This window comes from Physcomitrium patens, chromosome 7 (assembly GCF_059467195.1).
Source record: "Physcomitrium patens ecotype Gransden chromosome 7, ASM5946719v1, whole genome shotgun sequence".
Classification (NCBI taxonomy): domain Eukaryota; kingdom Viridiplantae; phylum Streptophyta; class Bryopsida; order Funariales; family Funariaceae; genus Physcomitrium; species Physcomitrium patens.
This window is the reverse complement of record NC_143416.1, coordinates 6,764,417-6,781,224: the sequence shown is the minus strand read 5'-3', so window position 1 is coordinate 6,781,224 and position 16,808 is coordinate 6,764,417. Positions and strand designations below refer to the sequence as shown.

Below are 16,808 nucleotides of genomic sequence, written 5' to 3'. Positions count from 1 at the left end.
AAGTAAGGCAAATCAAAGTAGATTAGGAAAATAAATGATATAAGAATCTTTAGAAGAAAGTTAAGAGTAAATTCTAGAAAAAAGTTACTTAGAAAAACTAGATATTGATACTTGGAGAGGGCCGGTTATAAACCAGGGTCGAAATCAGATCCTGAGGCACAAAACCGACTCTCGATGATGACTCTGGGACTCTTTGGCAGATCGGAGAGTGGAGTTTGAGAGAAGATTGGATAGGGTTTCTATAGGCATTGATTTTGGGTGATTTGGATTTCATATGAATTTGTAAGAGCTTTGCAAAGTTGAGGTTTTTTTTGGATGACTTGGGTTTTATGAAATAAAATAGGGTTTATGTTTTGAGTGATTTCGAGAGTTTTGTTGTTGATCTACAAGTGAATTTTTTTTGATTAGGGTTTGGACTAGGATTTGGATTAGGGTTTGGACTAGGATTTGGATTAGGATTTGGCTAGGGTTCGGTTTAGGATTTGGATTAGGATTTGGATTAGGGATTAGGATTTGGTTAGGGTTTGATTTAGGGTTTGGATTAGGGTTTGGTTAAAGTTTGATTTAAGGTTTGATTTAGGGTTTAGGATTTGGATTAGAGTTTAGGATTGGATTAGGGTTTGGATTAGGATTTGGATTAGGGTTTAGAGTTTGTTTAGGGTTTGATTTAGGATTTGGATTAGAGTTTGATTTAAGATTTGGTTTAGGGTTTAGGATTTGGATTAGAGTTTAGGGTTGGATTAGGATTTGGATTAGGATTTAGATTAGGATTTGATTTAGGGTTTGGATTAGAGTTTGGTTAAGATTTGATTTAAGGTTTGGTTTAGGATTTAGGGTTGGATTAGGGTTTGGTTTAGGGTTTGATTTAGGATTTGGTTTAGGGTTTAGGGTTTGGAATATGGTTTAATTTAAGATTTGTTTAGGATTTGACTTAGGGTTTAGGAATTATTAGGGTTTAAGATTTAATTAGGTTTGGTCTAAAGTTGAGTGTAATTCAATAGGATTTTAACTAGAATTAAATTAAGGTTGAATTGACATATATTTGAGTAAAATTTGTGATCATTCTAATATTTCTTTAAGAATTTTATTGTTTGTTTGAAATTTCTTTGAGTTGTTTTGAATTGGATTACGTTTGTTTACCATTATTATAGTCTAATTAGAGCATTGTTAGTATTCTATTTAGGATTTTGTTATCGCAATTTCTATTCTTCCTTCTACAGTCAGGTGCCCAGAGCATTCTCAAGCAAGACTTCACACATTATGACAGCGGCGGCAGTGGCAGGTTTGGCGGTAGCTCGGCGGCTGTTTGATGGCAATTCGGCAGGAGGCGCGGGCACAGCAGGGAGCACAGAGCAAGCTGGGGTGGAGTTGGACTGGATCAAGTATTCTAAGCAAGTAAGGCAGAGAGTGGAACAAGTGCTCTAAGCAAGCTAATGTGTAAGGGGCGAGTAAGAAGAACAATATCATGAGGCAGACACTGAGAAAGGGTAGCAACAGGTTTGAAGAGTCAAAGACTAGAGCAAAAAAAAAAAAATTGTGATAGTGTGTAGAAGAGAGTCGTGCTGATAACGTGTTGAGAAGTTTTAGAAAGACACAAGAGTAATAGTAAGTCATACACTTACACAAGTGTAGTAGTAAGTCATACACACAAGAAGGTTTTTAAGGAGAGAGAGCTTCGCACACACAAAATCTATTGATCTAGTTGTGTCTCGTATACAAGAAGAGAAAAAGAGGAGAGGATAAATAGTACTTCTCCACTAGACTCTAAATATTGTAGCTATAGTAATTACTATAGTGTATAGTAAATATTATGGAGAGCGTCGGCTACATTTAATGATCTCAACAAGATGTTTGCTTTTTCTATCTTTGTTTCCTTTTCTTTTTTGGAGTGGATGCATTAATTTTGGTTATTAAAACCAAAATTTGGATTTCGATGAACTGTAAAATATGGAATTAGAAAGGTTTGGACTTACATGGGATTACAATCCAAAACCTTAATTTGGGTGCACTGAATCCAATTGGGCGATTCTGCTTTTCTTTATTGATTTTGAGTGCTTATATGGAAGTGGAACGTTGTTCTATCTCTCTCTCTCTCTATATATATATACAAATATTCTTGCACGAGTATTTGCTCGCTTTGTGAAAAATAGTGTACTTTGGTGTAGGTTTAAATCTGTAATTTAAGACTTGTTTTGATTTCATAGGTAGTACAATTAGAGCTTTAATCAGTAACAGTTCATCAAAGAATAATATGTTAAGATTAAAATGGTGTATGTCGTCTAAATCAAGTTCTTTTTAAAATGAATAAATGATCATGAAGCATCTTCTAAACTACTATCAATCTATCTATACATCTGATTCGTTGAAAGGCATTTTGAGCATACTATTCATATCTTTATCTTTATATATATATATACACATTATACAGTACTCATTCAAAATTACATGAGCCTTTTTATCGTTTCATCTCTAGCATTGAATAGCACAGTTATTATTTATTTATTTATTTATAGTTTTATAGTATTTTTTTGGTCATTTCTCATTCCTTGCTATTATTCAAATGTTCATCTTGATGATATAATGTGACTGTATCATCAAAGCCACAGTATTTGAATTATCTTTCATGAAGAAAAGTGATATTACAAAAGAAAGTATTTGTTGATATTTTGAAGCACCGTCCCCTCTTCCAAAACTTGAGAATTCAAACTGTGGTGGTTTAGTGTAATTGGATTTTTAAATTGTTATCTTGTGTTCTATATCAAACCTTTAGTTACTCAAATAATTACTGAAAGATGTATTTATTTTTTTATTTTACAATTCAGAATTTAAAATGCATTCAAATTAGTTTCCTTACACGTCCCATTTATTAGTTTCATCCAACAATAGGAAACAAGATAAGTTCTTTAGATTGTAGTTTTGTTAATAGGGCATAGTTTTTCAAGATCATGTGCTTGAATTTCGACCATGTTTTTAATCCTCTTTAAATTGCATATCCATACAATTACAATTCAAACATAATTGATATAATCACAAATATGCACAGCTTCACTCTATTATTATTTTTATTATTAAGGCTTCAATTCTATTTTATTTACTAAAATATCACTTTTCTTTCTCTAAAATACAATTCAAAATCTATAATATTTTTGAAAACCTAATATAATTATTTGATTTACTCAAAAACTACAATAGAATAAATTTTTAATGAAAATTATATTTATGATAAATATACTTTAGATTCCTAAATTCCGTCTTTTATTGAAATAATTTTTACAGTTTGTTTTTTTCTCTTTTTACATATCAAGGGTACATGTATAATAGCCAAAAATTTATAAAATGACTGGTTTTTACAGAAATAATTTGTTCTACCAAAAATAAGAAGCTATAATTCTTATCAATTTTCAAGGTCATTTGACACTTATTAAAAATATATTATGCTAAAATCAATCATAAAGACATTCAACTACAATATTTCAACATCACATGCTACTATACCAGTTGGATTATTTTCTAATTTCTCTTATTGATACTTGTGATTGTTAATATTTCATTTTCAACAGTTATATTTTGAATTAAATTATGGTGAAATTGTGATTTAAATAAATAAATTATTTTCAAAGGATTACTGTTAATTTTAGACTTAAAAAAACAATATGTAATTTTTTTTTATTGATTACAATAAAAAAAACTGATTGTTTGCAGCCACGTTCATTAATTTTTTTTGAGGTGTAGCAAGGAAACCTTTGTAATCTAATCATATGAAAAAATGGCTTTACAAACTGTTTTTTTATTTTTAAAATTTTTTACACTAAATTTGAAGTAGATGTTTAAGTTTATGTATTTATGCATGCATACATTTACGGATGTGTGTATGTCTAATAGAAAAAAATATATTTTTATTAAAATTCATAATTTAATACTTTTTGTTTAAGATTTTCAAATTTAGAATAAGATATAGAACAATATGATTTGTCTTGATTGGCACAAGTTCTCTTTATGTAAAATAAAGATTAAAATAAAATGTCATGTTAAGCATGCTTGGTTTTTATAAGCAACATAACTAACAATTTGGTTTTTCCAAAATCAATCCTTAGTGTTGATAACCATAATACATTTTAAAGTCAAACTATAATATTGGCTCTTAATTTTTTAAATTAGATAGCAAGGAAAAATTACAGGAGACAAAATTAGTTGATTAAAAAATAATGATGTGTTGGTTATTTAATTTGTGTTGGAATAAAGTATAGGTGGCTGGTTATAGTTTTGCATGTAATAAGTATTTTTAACATATTAGATATCTTTTAATCCAAATATAGATTTTATTTGATTTTTTTAAAATAATTTATATTTTATTCCAACACAACTTATGCATTAGATTTTAAAATAAATAAATTAGATAACATAAAGCAAAATATAGTTTTGACATAAGTTATATTCTACTTGTGTATTTGGATAGATTTTAAGGTACAATGCCTCTTGTTGTAATGCTTCAATTCAAACAAAAGTATATATATATATATATATATATGTATATATCTATGTTGAAGTAATTCATAAAATCTTAATTAATTCACTATATTCTTATTCTTAAAAACCTTGTAACTACTTAGATAACTGAATAAGCTCAATTGAATTTATGTTAATAAAGTTACCAAATTGCACTCTATATGGCAACATAAAATTAGCAAATAACTTGGTTAATAGGTATTTAAAATAGCCAATTTAGATGTAAATAATTTAAAATTTTGATTCACATTTACAATATAAAAAATTCAATTAATACTATTCGGTGGTTAATGTCTTATTTGTATGTCTGTCGGAAATAATTAAATTCTTGAGGTTAAAGTGATTGTTGCAAGATATCTACAAATTTTTTTTGCAAAATAAAATGATTCAATTGAAAAATAATATTATTTATTAATTATTTTAATATATATAGTATTATATATATATTTATTGTAATAAATTAGAATAGAAACATGTTTCACTTTTCTTTTGTTGTATTTTTTTAAAAATAGCTCATACACATAATGAAACATATTAGTTGCTTAACTTGTAATATCAAATTAAAACTTTTTCTTCTTCTTCTTCTTCTTCTTCTTCTTATTATATATTTTGTGATATATACTTTAATTAGATAAAGATGATTACCAAGTTTTAAAGAATATTTTAAATAATATCATATCATCAAAAAAATATTATATATAAACAGACTAAAGAAAAAAATGAAATAAAAAAGAAGAATTCAAAATTTAAATTTAGAACATAACATATTATAGACTAACCAACAATGGTGGTTTCAAAATAAGTAATATGCACTCAACTTAGATTATTATTTTTTCTAAATAAATAACTTTTCAAACAATTCATTGCTACTTAAGATGCATCAAGACAAGAAAGCCTATTCTTACATGATAGGTTAAATGAAGTACATAAGATTAACCTTTCAAAGATAGCAAAACATTTAAATAAATAAATATATAAATAAATAAATATATAAATAAATAATTATATATATATACACACATACATATCCCATCCAAAGTAGACTCAAATACGTTATAATAACAATCAAACATACCTCGCCACAAAAACAAATCGTTGATTTTGACCCACAATTGACCTCTCATCACAAACACAGAAACTGCTTGAGCCGAACATCAAACAATCTCATCTTCTATCACTTTATTCACAGAGCAAGCCAGGCTTTGTTTTGTTAAGAAGCCAAGAAACTTGTTCTCTCAGACACAACTGGATTAGATCAGTATGAAGCATAAGCAAGTTATGTCGAAGCATTCAATGAACCAGGGACTGCAAAGTTGCACCACACAGCGGCGAGTAGAACCAGCAAAGAGCACCCAATCTGACACTTCGAAAGAAAAAGAATCGTGTGTTCCAACAGGAGAATTTGGTTTGATTTGGTGTTGATGGTGGTGAAGGGTAGCCGAGTGGACACGGAGATGCGGTGCGGTGTCGGTGTGTCAGGCACCGAGCAAGTGCTGTTGCAGAATCTATACAAATTGACCGGAGTGGCGCCGGATTAAACCGCAGCATCGAGCCGAGGACTGAACGGGAACCCAATTGTGGACCTGTAGTCTTCGATGTCTGTGAGTAAAGGGCAGCTGGGTACCCATCGCCAGGACCGCTTGGAGAAGTCGTAGATCAGAGCAAGCGGGCACTTGTAGCTGGTGATGCAGATCAGGTTGTTGTGGCCCACGCACATGAAGTCCCCGTTGCGTGAGTCCTTGAGGAAGTGCTTGCACAACGTGTGCGGCATCCGCACTACTTCCACCCACATCATGGTGCTCTGCTCCAGCTCCCAGATCCGGATATTCTTCGGGGAGGTGCGTTTCTTCAGCCCTCCGACCATGAGCAGACGCCGCTGGCATCCCACCAGGTGCGGTGAAGTGAGAAAGGATGGCATGGGAGCCCTGACCACACTCCAGACTCCGTGTTGCATGTTGAACGCGATGACTCCGTATGGGTCACGGGTGACCCAGAAGTGGAAGCCGTTGCAGAATGCGTTGCGGAGGGTGTAGTTTGCTATTGGCAAGTGGTTCCCTGTTATGCGCCAGGTGTTCGACGTGGAGTCGTAAACCTCCGTCCTCACGTTGTCCTCGTAGTAGTCCCCAGCCACCACGATCTTGTATGCTCGTGTCTGTGGTTCGACCACCATACCGACGAGATTCGGGAACCGCTTGTGCAACATGGGGGGCAGCTCTCGCCATCTATGACAGCAGGCTGGAAAAAGTTAAAGGTCAACTTGCTAGTGCTATGAATGAAAATGAACGCACGGCGCAAATGCTGAAAATTATTTTTGGCAGTTATTTGTTCACCATTCAGGCCTGGCGGTAGGAGATGATGAACGACTCGTGATTTATATCAGAGCGAGTGTCTATGCTGATTCAAAGTTTGATGGAATACATGAGCATGTTCGCATACTTCGTTGAAAACTTCACTCGCTAGCCACAGCTACTGGCTGTCTTTAGATGTGCAGAATTTGACTCCTACGACCCTGTCTGTCTACTGGAACATCTTAGACAGAGAAAAACATCGCATAATAATATTGCCAAACCCTAAACTCTGGATCCCGTCTTTGCACCGTCGCAGGTTTCAAGAATCGCAATGAATTGTTCCAAAAAACGACGAAAGATCCTTCTAATTGCTATCTAGCAGAACTTGACGTATTATTAATATTTATTTTATTTTGTTCATCCCTGATATCTTCAGTCTTCAAATACCAGTCATCGGGCTTCTTCACTGACCAGTGGTGAGAATTTCCATGAAAAATCTAAGCAGAATAGTACCAACCAGGGATCACTATGCATGGTCAAGCAGAGGCAAATGAGCACACCACAATGAGAACAAGGAATTGAATCTTCAATCAGAAATTGCATCTATAATGTGGAAAGAATGCCGAACAGGCAGGATTTGAGGATGTGGTGATACCTGCGAGTCAAGGGGTTGCACACCGACAAGCTGGGGTAGGCACTCACGCCACAAAAACAAAGCAGACCCCCGGCAGCGGCGCAAGGGAACTTAGTCTCATAGTGAAAAAAGGTGAAGGGAATCCGGTGCCAGCGATTGGACGCAGGGTTATACACAGAGCACATACTGCGATCCTTGGCCTCAAACATCAAGAAACATGGCTCTGGTGATGGCACTCGCTGATACATTTCCAGGAAACTATGGGAGTACATAACAGAGTTCCACCTAGCGAGACAAAATATAAAAAAAACACAACGAAATAAGTAAATAAATAAAAAAGTACACAGATGCCACAAACTCAAACCATTGCATCAATGCTTTTCAGATGCATAAGCAAGTGCCCAAAAGTTCATCAAAGTGAAATTTAAGCTCTCACCCCTTCACGTCAAAAGAGCATCAAAGAGCGAGAAAGTGCGACCTGATGCAAGAACTTATCAATCGTGGCGAGCAATGAGCACAATTTGAAAGATTTTATTGAGGCATGATAGTGGCAAGGGTGAAACAATCTGCCATCTATTTAGTACCACAATGACAAGATTGGGTACTGCGACGCAGGCTTGCGAGGAACTTAGAAAAGCTACGATGACGAAGTTTTTGACGGTAAGGTACCGTTTACAGACGGTGCTAGCTCGTGCAAAAGCGGTGAATGGCAGCCAAGCCAGAATCCGGTCCTGCAAGTCCTCGGGAAGCGATCCCCACAGCTCTCCATCGAGTTGTATGGACGAGTCTCCCTGCTCAGATTCCATCTGCGTGGTCGCTGCCGCGGCTGCATAGCCTTCTCCTAGTCCCTCGTCTGCGACTGCGATAGCTGCCACTTGCTCAAGTGATGTTCGTTCATGGCCGCTATCTTCAAGACACAATCCTTGCGATGTACTACTCATGTTGTTACACCGCAATAGATGAACACGCTTCCATGTTCTACGTTTCCTTCATGTCAGTGCCACAAGAGTGAAGGATTGTTTCCATACTCAAGCGCCTCACATTGTGTAGGGAAATGCTTGAAGTGGTGATGCTAGCACCATCTCAGCTTTATTATCCTGTGGTCAATTTTTATTTTTATTTTATTGCGCTTAGCAAATGCCTGTTGTCATTCCTGGAGCATTTCTAAAGCATTCGAGAATCTGTGAAGCATTCCTCCTCTTTCGATTTCTAGCCGGTCTGGCCCTGCACTTCTTCCTTGCTCCTCGTGCAACGCAAATTTCAGGTGTGCCAAGTCGGCGCCGGAACGACTGTGTCTGCATTGCGACTGGCACCATGGGGATTCGTCTTCATCGACTTCTCGTGCTTAATTCAGCCAACGGTAATAATGTCCGAAACATTGACATCACTCAATCGAGAGACCGTTTGCGCTCACTTTCGCTCGGTGGCCTTGCGTAGCGATTCGCAACTGTCGATGCGGCGTTGATAGAGAAAGAATTTTTTAGGAGAGTGATGCAGGCGCGTCGAAAGGGATGGCGAAAGGTCGCACTCTTAGATGAGAGAGAGGCAGATGGGAGACGAATAGGTGCAATCAAAAGGGTGCAAATGGCAGTTACATGATCATGGTTGATGTGAAGGATGACCCAATTACTCATTAACAACTAATTTAGGTTTCCAGACGTGAGATCTCTAAGTTGAAGAGACTTGCTATCGATCTCAGCGCAATTTCGAGCTACTCTGATTGAATTCAATGAAAATGTTAAGCATTCCCAGCCAACAATCTGCATGGTACGCACTTCTATGGAAGAATTCAACCAACCTTATCTTTACTGCAGAACTCAATACCTTGTTCTTGAAATTCCAAGGAGACTACAGTTCCTGTGGTAGAAATGATGTCAAAGAGCTGTTAATCTAGACTCTACGAATTTTTTAGGTGATTACTAAAAAGTCATTCGCAACTTCAAAAAACCCTGTGAGGATCCTTTACCACATCTTCATAGGAACGTGGCACTTGCGATCAGCACAACTGGAAATTGCACTCTTTTGATGTGATATTCAATAATACTGCCTGCCCCGTCTGTTTCTCCTTGCAAGGAACAAATTCAAGACCTGATCCAATGTGCAATCCAAATGAAAATTCGTGGACTGGAATGCTGTTGTAATTCCGGTCTTCGAATAAGAGAACTCAAGGTCGGCATGCATTCATGAAGTGTTGAGATGACTGCGGTAATTATGAATGCTGAAGGCGCAGAACGATTTGAAACGAACACATTTCAATGACAGTCGGAGTGACTGTTATCACGAATCATGCTTGCCATGTATACAAAACCTCACAGTGCTTTTTATCGAATGACATCATTCCTCAGCCACCAATTGTAGGGATAAGAATTAGGCTTGGCCGTTTTCCTGTTTCCACCTATCATATGGGGTGATCCTCCCCCTTAGGCGGAGGGCACGACTAATCTCTGATGTTATTCCATTATGAAACAAGAAATTAAAACCTGCCACAGTTGGTATTTGGGAGTCCATCTAAGTGGTTACCTGCATGAGGTTGAGGATATCAATGGGACCCCGCGTCGCGTCCATAGGTTGTCAGCGTCACGTTTAGGGTTGTTAGCGGCGCGGCTAGGGCCGCATGTGTTAGGTCCAATGAACTTGACCAAGTCTCACGACCACCTTGTGTGAGTTCTTGTCCACAACTCTTCCCCAAGAAGGTTTACCATGAGCATGACTATCTCACCTCGACGGGATTAGCGTCTGGCAAAGTCTTTGTTGGAGACGCCGGGTACTTGTGAAAGGTGAATTATGTGATTTTGAAAGAATGTCAAGGACTGAGGACGTTGGTTGGACGAGACAAACATAGATTGCATCAGCCAGGCAGTATGGGAGACACTGAATCATATGCGAACAAGTGAAGACCATTCAGCCCAATAGGCTCAAAGGGCACATTGAGTGGATGAGGACGAGTTCATTACTCCACCCGAGAGCTCCGATATGGCAAAGAAGCGAGTCGCCAAACTACATCTAGAGACGGTGCTGCAACTCATCAATCTAGAAGAATTTCATCGCCAACAATCACCACCGTCAATTTTATCCTAGCTTGCGGAATGCTAGAAGCAAACGGCGTCATTAAAACTGGAAGGTCACCGTCAACAAACACACACCATCTTGCTGATGGACAATGAAGTGAGGCAATCACCCAGTAAAGACACTAAGCAAATTCTACACGTCGTGGAATTCAGAGTATCATCTTCCTTTCAAACACTGGTGGATAACACGACTCAAGTGGACCTAGGCAAGTTATCCATCAATTGGCAGCTAGGAAAGCGCAACACTCCACTTGACAAGAGTTCCATATTGCACCTGCTTAGTCCTATAGTCTGTTATCATTTGTTTTAGATTTGCAGAACTCTCCTTCCCCGCGCCAACCAACCACCTTCCCCAGGCTCACGTGCTACGTGGAGGTGCAACAACTTACGTGTTATCCCAGGCATCCTAGATCTTCTTCACACCAAACATTGTGACATAAGCCATTTCGAGGCAACTGATTTTGCGACCTATGATATTTTGCTCAACATCTGCGAAGAACTGCAGTACATACACTTGACGGCTTGGCGAAAAACCTGACGAGGGTTCTTTCAACGAGACAGTGCTTTATTCACCAAAACATTTCCACAGTTAGATGTGCAGACTCCTGCCTCTGTATGGTGTGCTCATACCATCCCTAGAGCAAATACAACACTGTGGAATTGATGCAGCACACATGAGCTCCAGACCCGACAAATTACTTGTTTTACGGGCATTAGACGAAGAACCCCCACAACCAAGATTCTCCACCACCAATGGCTTCTTGACAATGATAGAAGCCTTGACACTTACCTCCTTCGGTTAAGAAAAGGATGATGAACTAGATACATGCCAAGGTGACAAGTCGCAACATGCTCACTCCGGGGACATCCTACTACGTGCTCTTCTTACTATGACACCAAAGGAAAAAACAAAACTTCTACAACAAAGCATCAGGCCGTCCACAATACCCAGGAGCAAAGCAACACTCCCTATATTCTCATCAACAATGAATGGCACCACATCAACAAAGCAACACTCCCTATATTCTCATCAATGAATGGCACCACATCAACAACTATCCCTATCATGGCTACATTGTTTAGGCCACGATCTCACCTTCTGCATCATAGGTACACATCCTAGGGCATTACAAGTCCAAAACATGGTGGCTCCTAGAATGCTCTTCTATCATACATGGGAATAAACTTGGATTGCCTTCCCGCATTGTCTTTTAACAATTATATGCTAGGAGAGGATTTTTTAGCTTTTCTTAGTAATTTCAATAATGTAGCAGATGCATATCATTCATTGGAATCATGTAGAATCTTTTAGTTTCACACTTATCTCCCCACAGATGCTAAGGATCTCTTCAAGTCTTGAGTTGATTCCGCAATGCTCAAACGTTGGAATCTAGTTCAAAAACTAGAAAAACAACTCTTTATACCCACCGATTAATGGAGTCTCACATCTCTTAATTTTTGTAATACACAACAAACAAGAAGTTCATGTTCATCTGTGTTCTTAGAATAGATCAAGATGTTGTCTAGATAACACACAATAAAATCATCTAAAAACTCTTGAAAAACATCATTCATTAGATATTGAAAAGCTGCTAGTGCATTTGTAAGTCCAAATGGCATGACATTGTATTCAAAATGCCCATATATAATTTGAAATGTAATCTTCCATTCATCTCCTTCTCTAATACATACTAGATTGTATGCTCCTCGTAGATCTATTTTTGTGTAGATCTTAACTTGATTTAGTTGATCAAGAAGTCAGGTTATCAAAGGTAGAGGGTACCTATTCTTGATGGTGGTCTTATTGAGTCCTTGATAATCAATACACATCCGTAATGACTCATCTTTCTTCTTTACAAATAAGATTAGAGTTCCTGCTAGTAATTTGGAATGACATTGTTGTGTTGTGGTTTGGTTGCTATATGAAAATAATATAATTATGTACTTAATATATAATTTACTAAGTAACATAGTGAGAGCCATGTTAGTAGATTTTACTTAGTTGTAGAATATAATTTGATTATTATCTTAAAAAGAGGCTATTTAAAAAGATTACTATAGAATTTGTATAACTTTAATTTCTTTTGATATTGGCTTTTAAGATTGGTTTTGGTTAATAGTAACTTCTAAATATTTCGAGTCACCTTTGTTAAACATTGGTGACCTTTGAAAACTTATTTTGGTTCTTTTATTTGGTGTTTAGAGCATAAATTATGTAAATCTTATAAGAAAAAGGATTGAAGAAGGGTTTTAGTAGCAAAGGAAGTAATTAAGGCACCAATATAGATGAATGGAGATAGATGATGAAAATCTCCATTCCTATTGGTCAAAAATCATGACCACTAGGCTTTGAGGAGGCTGCTTGAGGCCATATTAGAGATTAGGGTTAGTTTTTCGGCACCATTCGAGCTTTGAAGGCTATAGTCAGTAAGTTTAGATTTTTGGCTATGGTTTTGATGCAAATTTTGTATAATTTGGAGTTTATATGAAAGAAACATAGGTGCTCAAAGTTAAGGTGTTGATTTGAGAGCTATTGTCACTATTTTTGACATATTGCATGCATACGGAGAGAAATTGAGGATTGATGACTACAACTAGAGAGAGCACTTTTGCGGCTACACTTTTTGCATACTACTTACTAGATTCCAAATTCAAATGAAGGAGTTATTGGTTTTTGAACTCAACACATGCAATCTAAGGGTAGTAAGTGACCTGATTTACTAGTGGTTGTATCTTGAGCTATAACTTGAGTAATTTGAGAAGGTTTTGGCACAAAATTTTAGGAGATGTGTAAATTCATGTTAATAAACTTTGTACAAAAGTTTGATGACATTTGAATATTGGATTCTTGAGATATTAAGAAAATAGTTTTCACGTGCTTGTAAATTAAGGTTTTGAGCATGTGCTAGGATTTCTTAGATGCCAAAAGATTGGGAATGAATTTACAGTTGGTTTTTTTTTGGTAAAAGTTAAAGGTGAATTCTACTTACTTATAAATTTGAGACAAACAAAATAGCCAAATCACGAGTTATGAATTTCTAAAGTTTGAGACGACAAAATCCTTGGCGGGAAAAATATGTTTTAAAAGGATTTTATTATATTTTGAGTTTTATGCAAATTAAAGGAGTTTTGGAAGCTAAGACAAAATTCATATAAAGGTTTAAGCTAAAATCTCTATAGTTAGATATCCAGTGTATTTTTAGATAGCAAATCATGCTATACAACAACGTATGAAATTCTTGGCCATATTCTCATCAATATACTCCTTGAGTTCAATTAATTTATTATGTGATAAACTATAAATTGGTCCAAATGGCAGTTGTGTTCTTTTTTGAAGGTCAATTGAGCAGTTATAAGGACAATGTTTTGGAAGAGTATCCGCATTCTTCTTCTCAAATACATCTTGAAATTCTTGATATTGGTCGGAAATGCGACATGAAGTCTTTACATTATTAGAAATAAGTGTGGCGTAAATGACACAAGGTGATTCTTCTTTTGTAGCATGCAAGAAAAATCTTGCACCTACAAACATAGATTTAATTGCACTAGACTTATGACTTTCTACTGGATTAATTTCACTCTTAATTATGCTTTTAGAAAAGTTAAGGATATGAGAAATCCAATCTATGCAAGGATTATACTTTTCTAACCATGATAAACCTAAAATGACTGGATTAGAAGGAGATCTAATTATATTAAAGATTACGCAACTACTATGACCATTTATTGCTACATCTATAGGAAGTGTTTCATGAGTAACATCTTTAGAAGACAACAGATGACTATCTATGACTTCTACATGAACAAGTTTGATTTTTTGTACTAATGATATTTTATGACTTTTAACAAATTCTACATCTAAGAAACAAACTAAGGCGCCTGAATCTATCAAGGTGGAGGCTTTATAATTATTAGGTCTTAAATTTACATCTATTATAAAATAAGGAGAGGGTTTTGAAGAGAAGATAGGACCTTTATTAGAAATTGTATAAGATTCCAGCCGCATTGTCTCTATTGTAGTTGGAAAAAATTATTTTTCAACACATTGTCTTCTTTGATAGATATACTCATCATTTTGTGATTTTGTCGCTTCTTTGGATAATGTTGAGTAGTGTGTTTAGATTCTCTACAATATAAAGTATAATCCATCTTGATAACGATGAATCTTTTCTTGCTTAATAAGAGGTTTAAAACGTATTGCATTGATTTGCATATCCTCTGCTTCTAAATGTATGTGTTAAGGAGATGTTGGTATTGCCAGCAAATTATAGTAATATTGAGGTCTATTTGTATGACTCTCAGATGAAAATTCAAAAAATTGAATATCATATTTTACAGCAAAGTCAATTTCTTGATTCAATGTTTGAGGATCAAGTAAGTTGAGCATCAATTTCTTTACTTCATATTGTAATCTATAGAAAAGTTGGCTAATAAGTGCAATATCATCTCACTTGATATTAGTTGCAAGTTGTCGAAACTGTAAAGCATATAACGTTACAAATCGATTATTTTGTTGTAAAATATGGATCTTGTTGGTTGCAAGACGAGTTGCATCATGTTCTCCATACATGGACTGGAATTCTACCAAAAATGTCTCTTAATTATCTAATATTGGATCCCATCATTCAAGAAAAGATAAAAACTATGATAGTGTTGAATCTAAGAGAAGTGTATCAATGAATCTAACTTGTGATTCTAGAGTTGGATAGCTTTGAGGTTGAAGTTCAATCACAGGTTGTATTTGATTGATAAATCTTTTAAATTTGGATCTTGTACCATCAAACTTCTCAGGTATGGAAACTCTTGATTCTCTAACACTTGAAGGATGTTCCATCATGGGTAGAGGGATATGATTTGGTGCAAATATTGAAGCAGCTCTAATCATCTCTACATCCTCACTTCCTGCCATTCTTTTTCATTCTTGTAGTAGTAAGCTAAGTTAATGCATCACCAATATCAACTCCTTCAATTGCTCTTACATTTGTGCTATTGCATTCTTCATTTCAACAAGCTCTACCATAATAACACTCAAAAAAATATCTAATACCACTCAAGACAAGTAGAAGAAAGGACTTGAGAACAAAAAAAATACTAAGAATAATATCATTTTAGAAGAGGATAATCTATAACTTCTAATATGCTTATATCTTATCATGAGAAAGGATTAATCTACTCTTAATCAAGACAAGACAAAGCTCTGATACTATAAGTGTACTCTTATCAATCTGTCAAGGACATGAACTAAAAGATGATGCATAAACTAATGAAATCCACATCAAAGAATGAGTGACAAAATAGAAATAAGAAAGTACATATATTAAAAGAAACTGGAAAGGCTTATTGCCAAAATATAAGAAAATTTGAGACTCTTGAAATTAGATTAAAAACAAGAAAGGAGTTGACAAGAGTGAAGAAGGCTTCACTCTTGTCTCTATATATACTATCCAACTAGGGGTTATGTGGCGATGTTCTACAGGACCTCTATTATGTATTGACTTTATAGGAGACATGCCTTGACTTACAAGGAATTTTTTTCTATATGTGGGCTACATAGTTAGCTTGGTTTTTAAGCTAACAACATGTGTGACATATGGCCAACTTGTTGACTATGTTTCTAATCCAAAATATCAATTAAAGATACTTATAAAATCAAAGCAACATCTATGAAGCTTCTAAAAAGCTTTTATTGAAGATATTATAGAATTAACTTTCTTTTACCTATTTATACTTGCTTCTATTTATTTATACATGTAATTATTGGCTTACATGCATATGTCCATGACAACTTCTTGAGAAGTTTTCATATTTTATGAAGATAAAGGAATTTTAGGAAGCTTCTTAAGAAGTTTCTATTTTTCTTCAAGATGAATCAATGCTAAGAAGCTTCTCCAAAAGTTGACATATTACTGAAAGACAAAGCAACCGTTGAAAGCTTCTTGAACAACTTTTTTAATCTTAGAACTTTCTAAAATTTGCTAGAATATTTTTAAAATATTTTTAGAATATTTTATTAAAATATTATAAGAACCTTTTAAAATCTTATATTAGAATATTTTAAAAATTATTTGAAATCTTCTAAAATTTAATAGGATATTTTAAAAATATTTATAAAATCTTTTTATTGGATGTACATAATATCAATAAAGCATACAAAAGAGGAGGTTAGAGAAAAGAAGATAGTCATATATATATATATATATATATATAAGAATAAGAATTAGGCTTAGCCGTAATTATGTTTCCACCTATCATATAGAATGATCTTCTTCTTTAGATATTGGACACAACTAATCTATGATATTATTCCATTAT

General features: G+C 35.1%; 1 protein-coding gene and 1 long non-coding RNA gene across 2 annotated transcripts; one reads left to right on the top strand and one right to left on the bottom strand.

Moving 5' to 3' along the window:
• Positions 1-5,545: 5,545 nt before the first annotated feature.
• LOC112284453 (F-box/kelch-repeat protein At5g15710) lies at positions 5,546-8,904 on the bottom strand. The gene is made up of 3 exons (XM_024524244.2): positions 8,098-8,904; positions 7,450-7,713; positions 5,546-6,728 (listed from the first exon to the last, which is right to left on the bottom strand). The coding sequence occupies exons 1-3, from the start codon at positions 8,367-8,369 to the stop codon at positions 6,041-6,043; spliced, it is 1,224 nt and encodes a 407-aa protein (XP_024380012.1). The 5' UTR covers positions 8,370-8,904; the 3' UTR covers positions 5,546-6,040.
• Positions 8,905-9,056: 152 nt separating this feature from the next.
• On the top strand, positions 9,057-10,965 carry LOC141045581 (uncharacterized). Its single transcript, XR_012217817.2, has 2 exons — positions 9,057-9,195; positions 9,341-10,965. It is a non-coding gene; the product is annotated as an uncharacterized LOC141045581 (long non-coding RNA).
• The last annotated feature ends 5,843 nt before the right edge of the window (positions 10,966-16,808 follow it).

Coding starts and splice junctions, on each gene's coding strand:
- LOC112284453 (XM_024524244.2), bottom strand. CDS start 8,369: ATGAGTAGTACATCGCAAGGATTGTGTCTTGAAGATAGCGGCCATGAA. Junction 7,714..8,097: donor GCTAGCACCGTCTGTAAACG/GTACCTTACCGT, acceptor TTGTCTCGCTAG/GTGGAACTCTGTTATGTACT. Junction 6,729..7,449: donor TGCAACCCCTTGACTCGCAG/GTATCACCACAT, acceptor CTGCTGTCATAG/ATGGCGAGAGCTGCCCCCCA.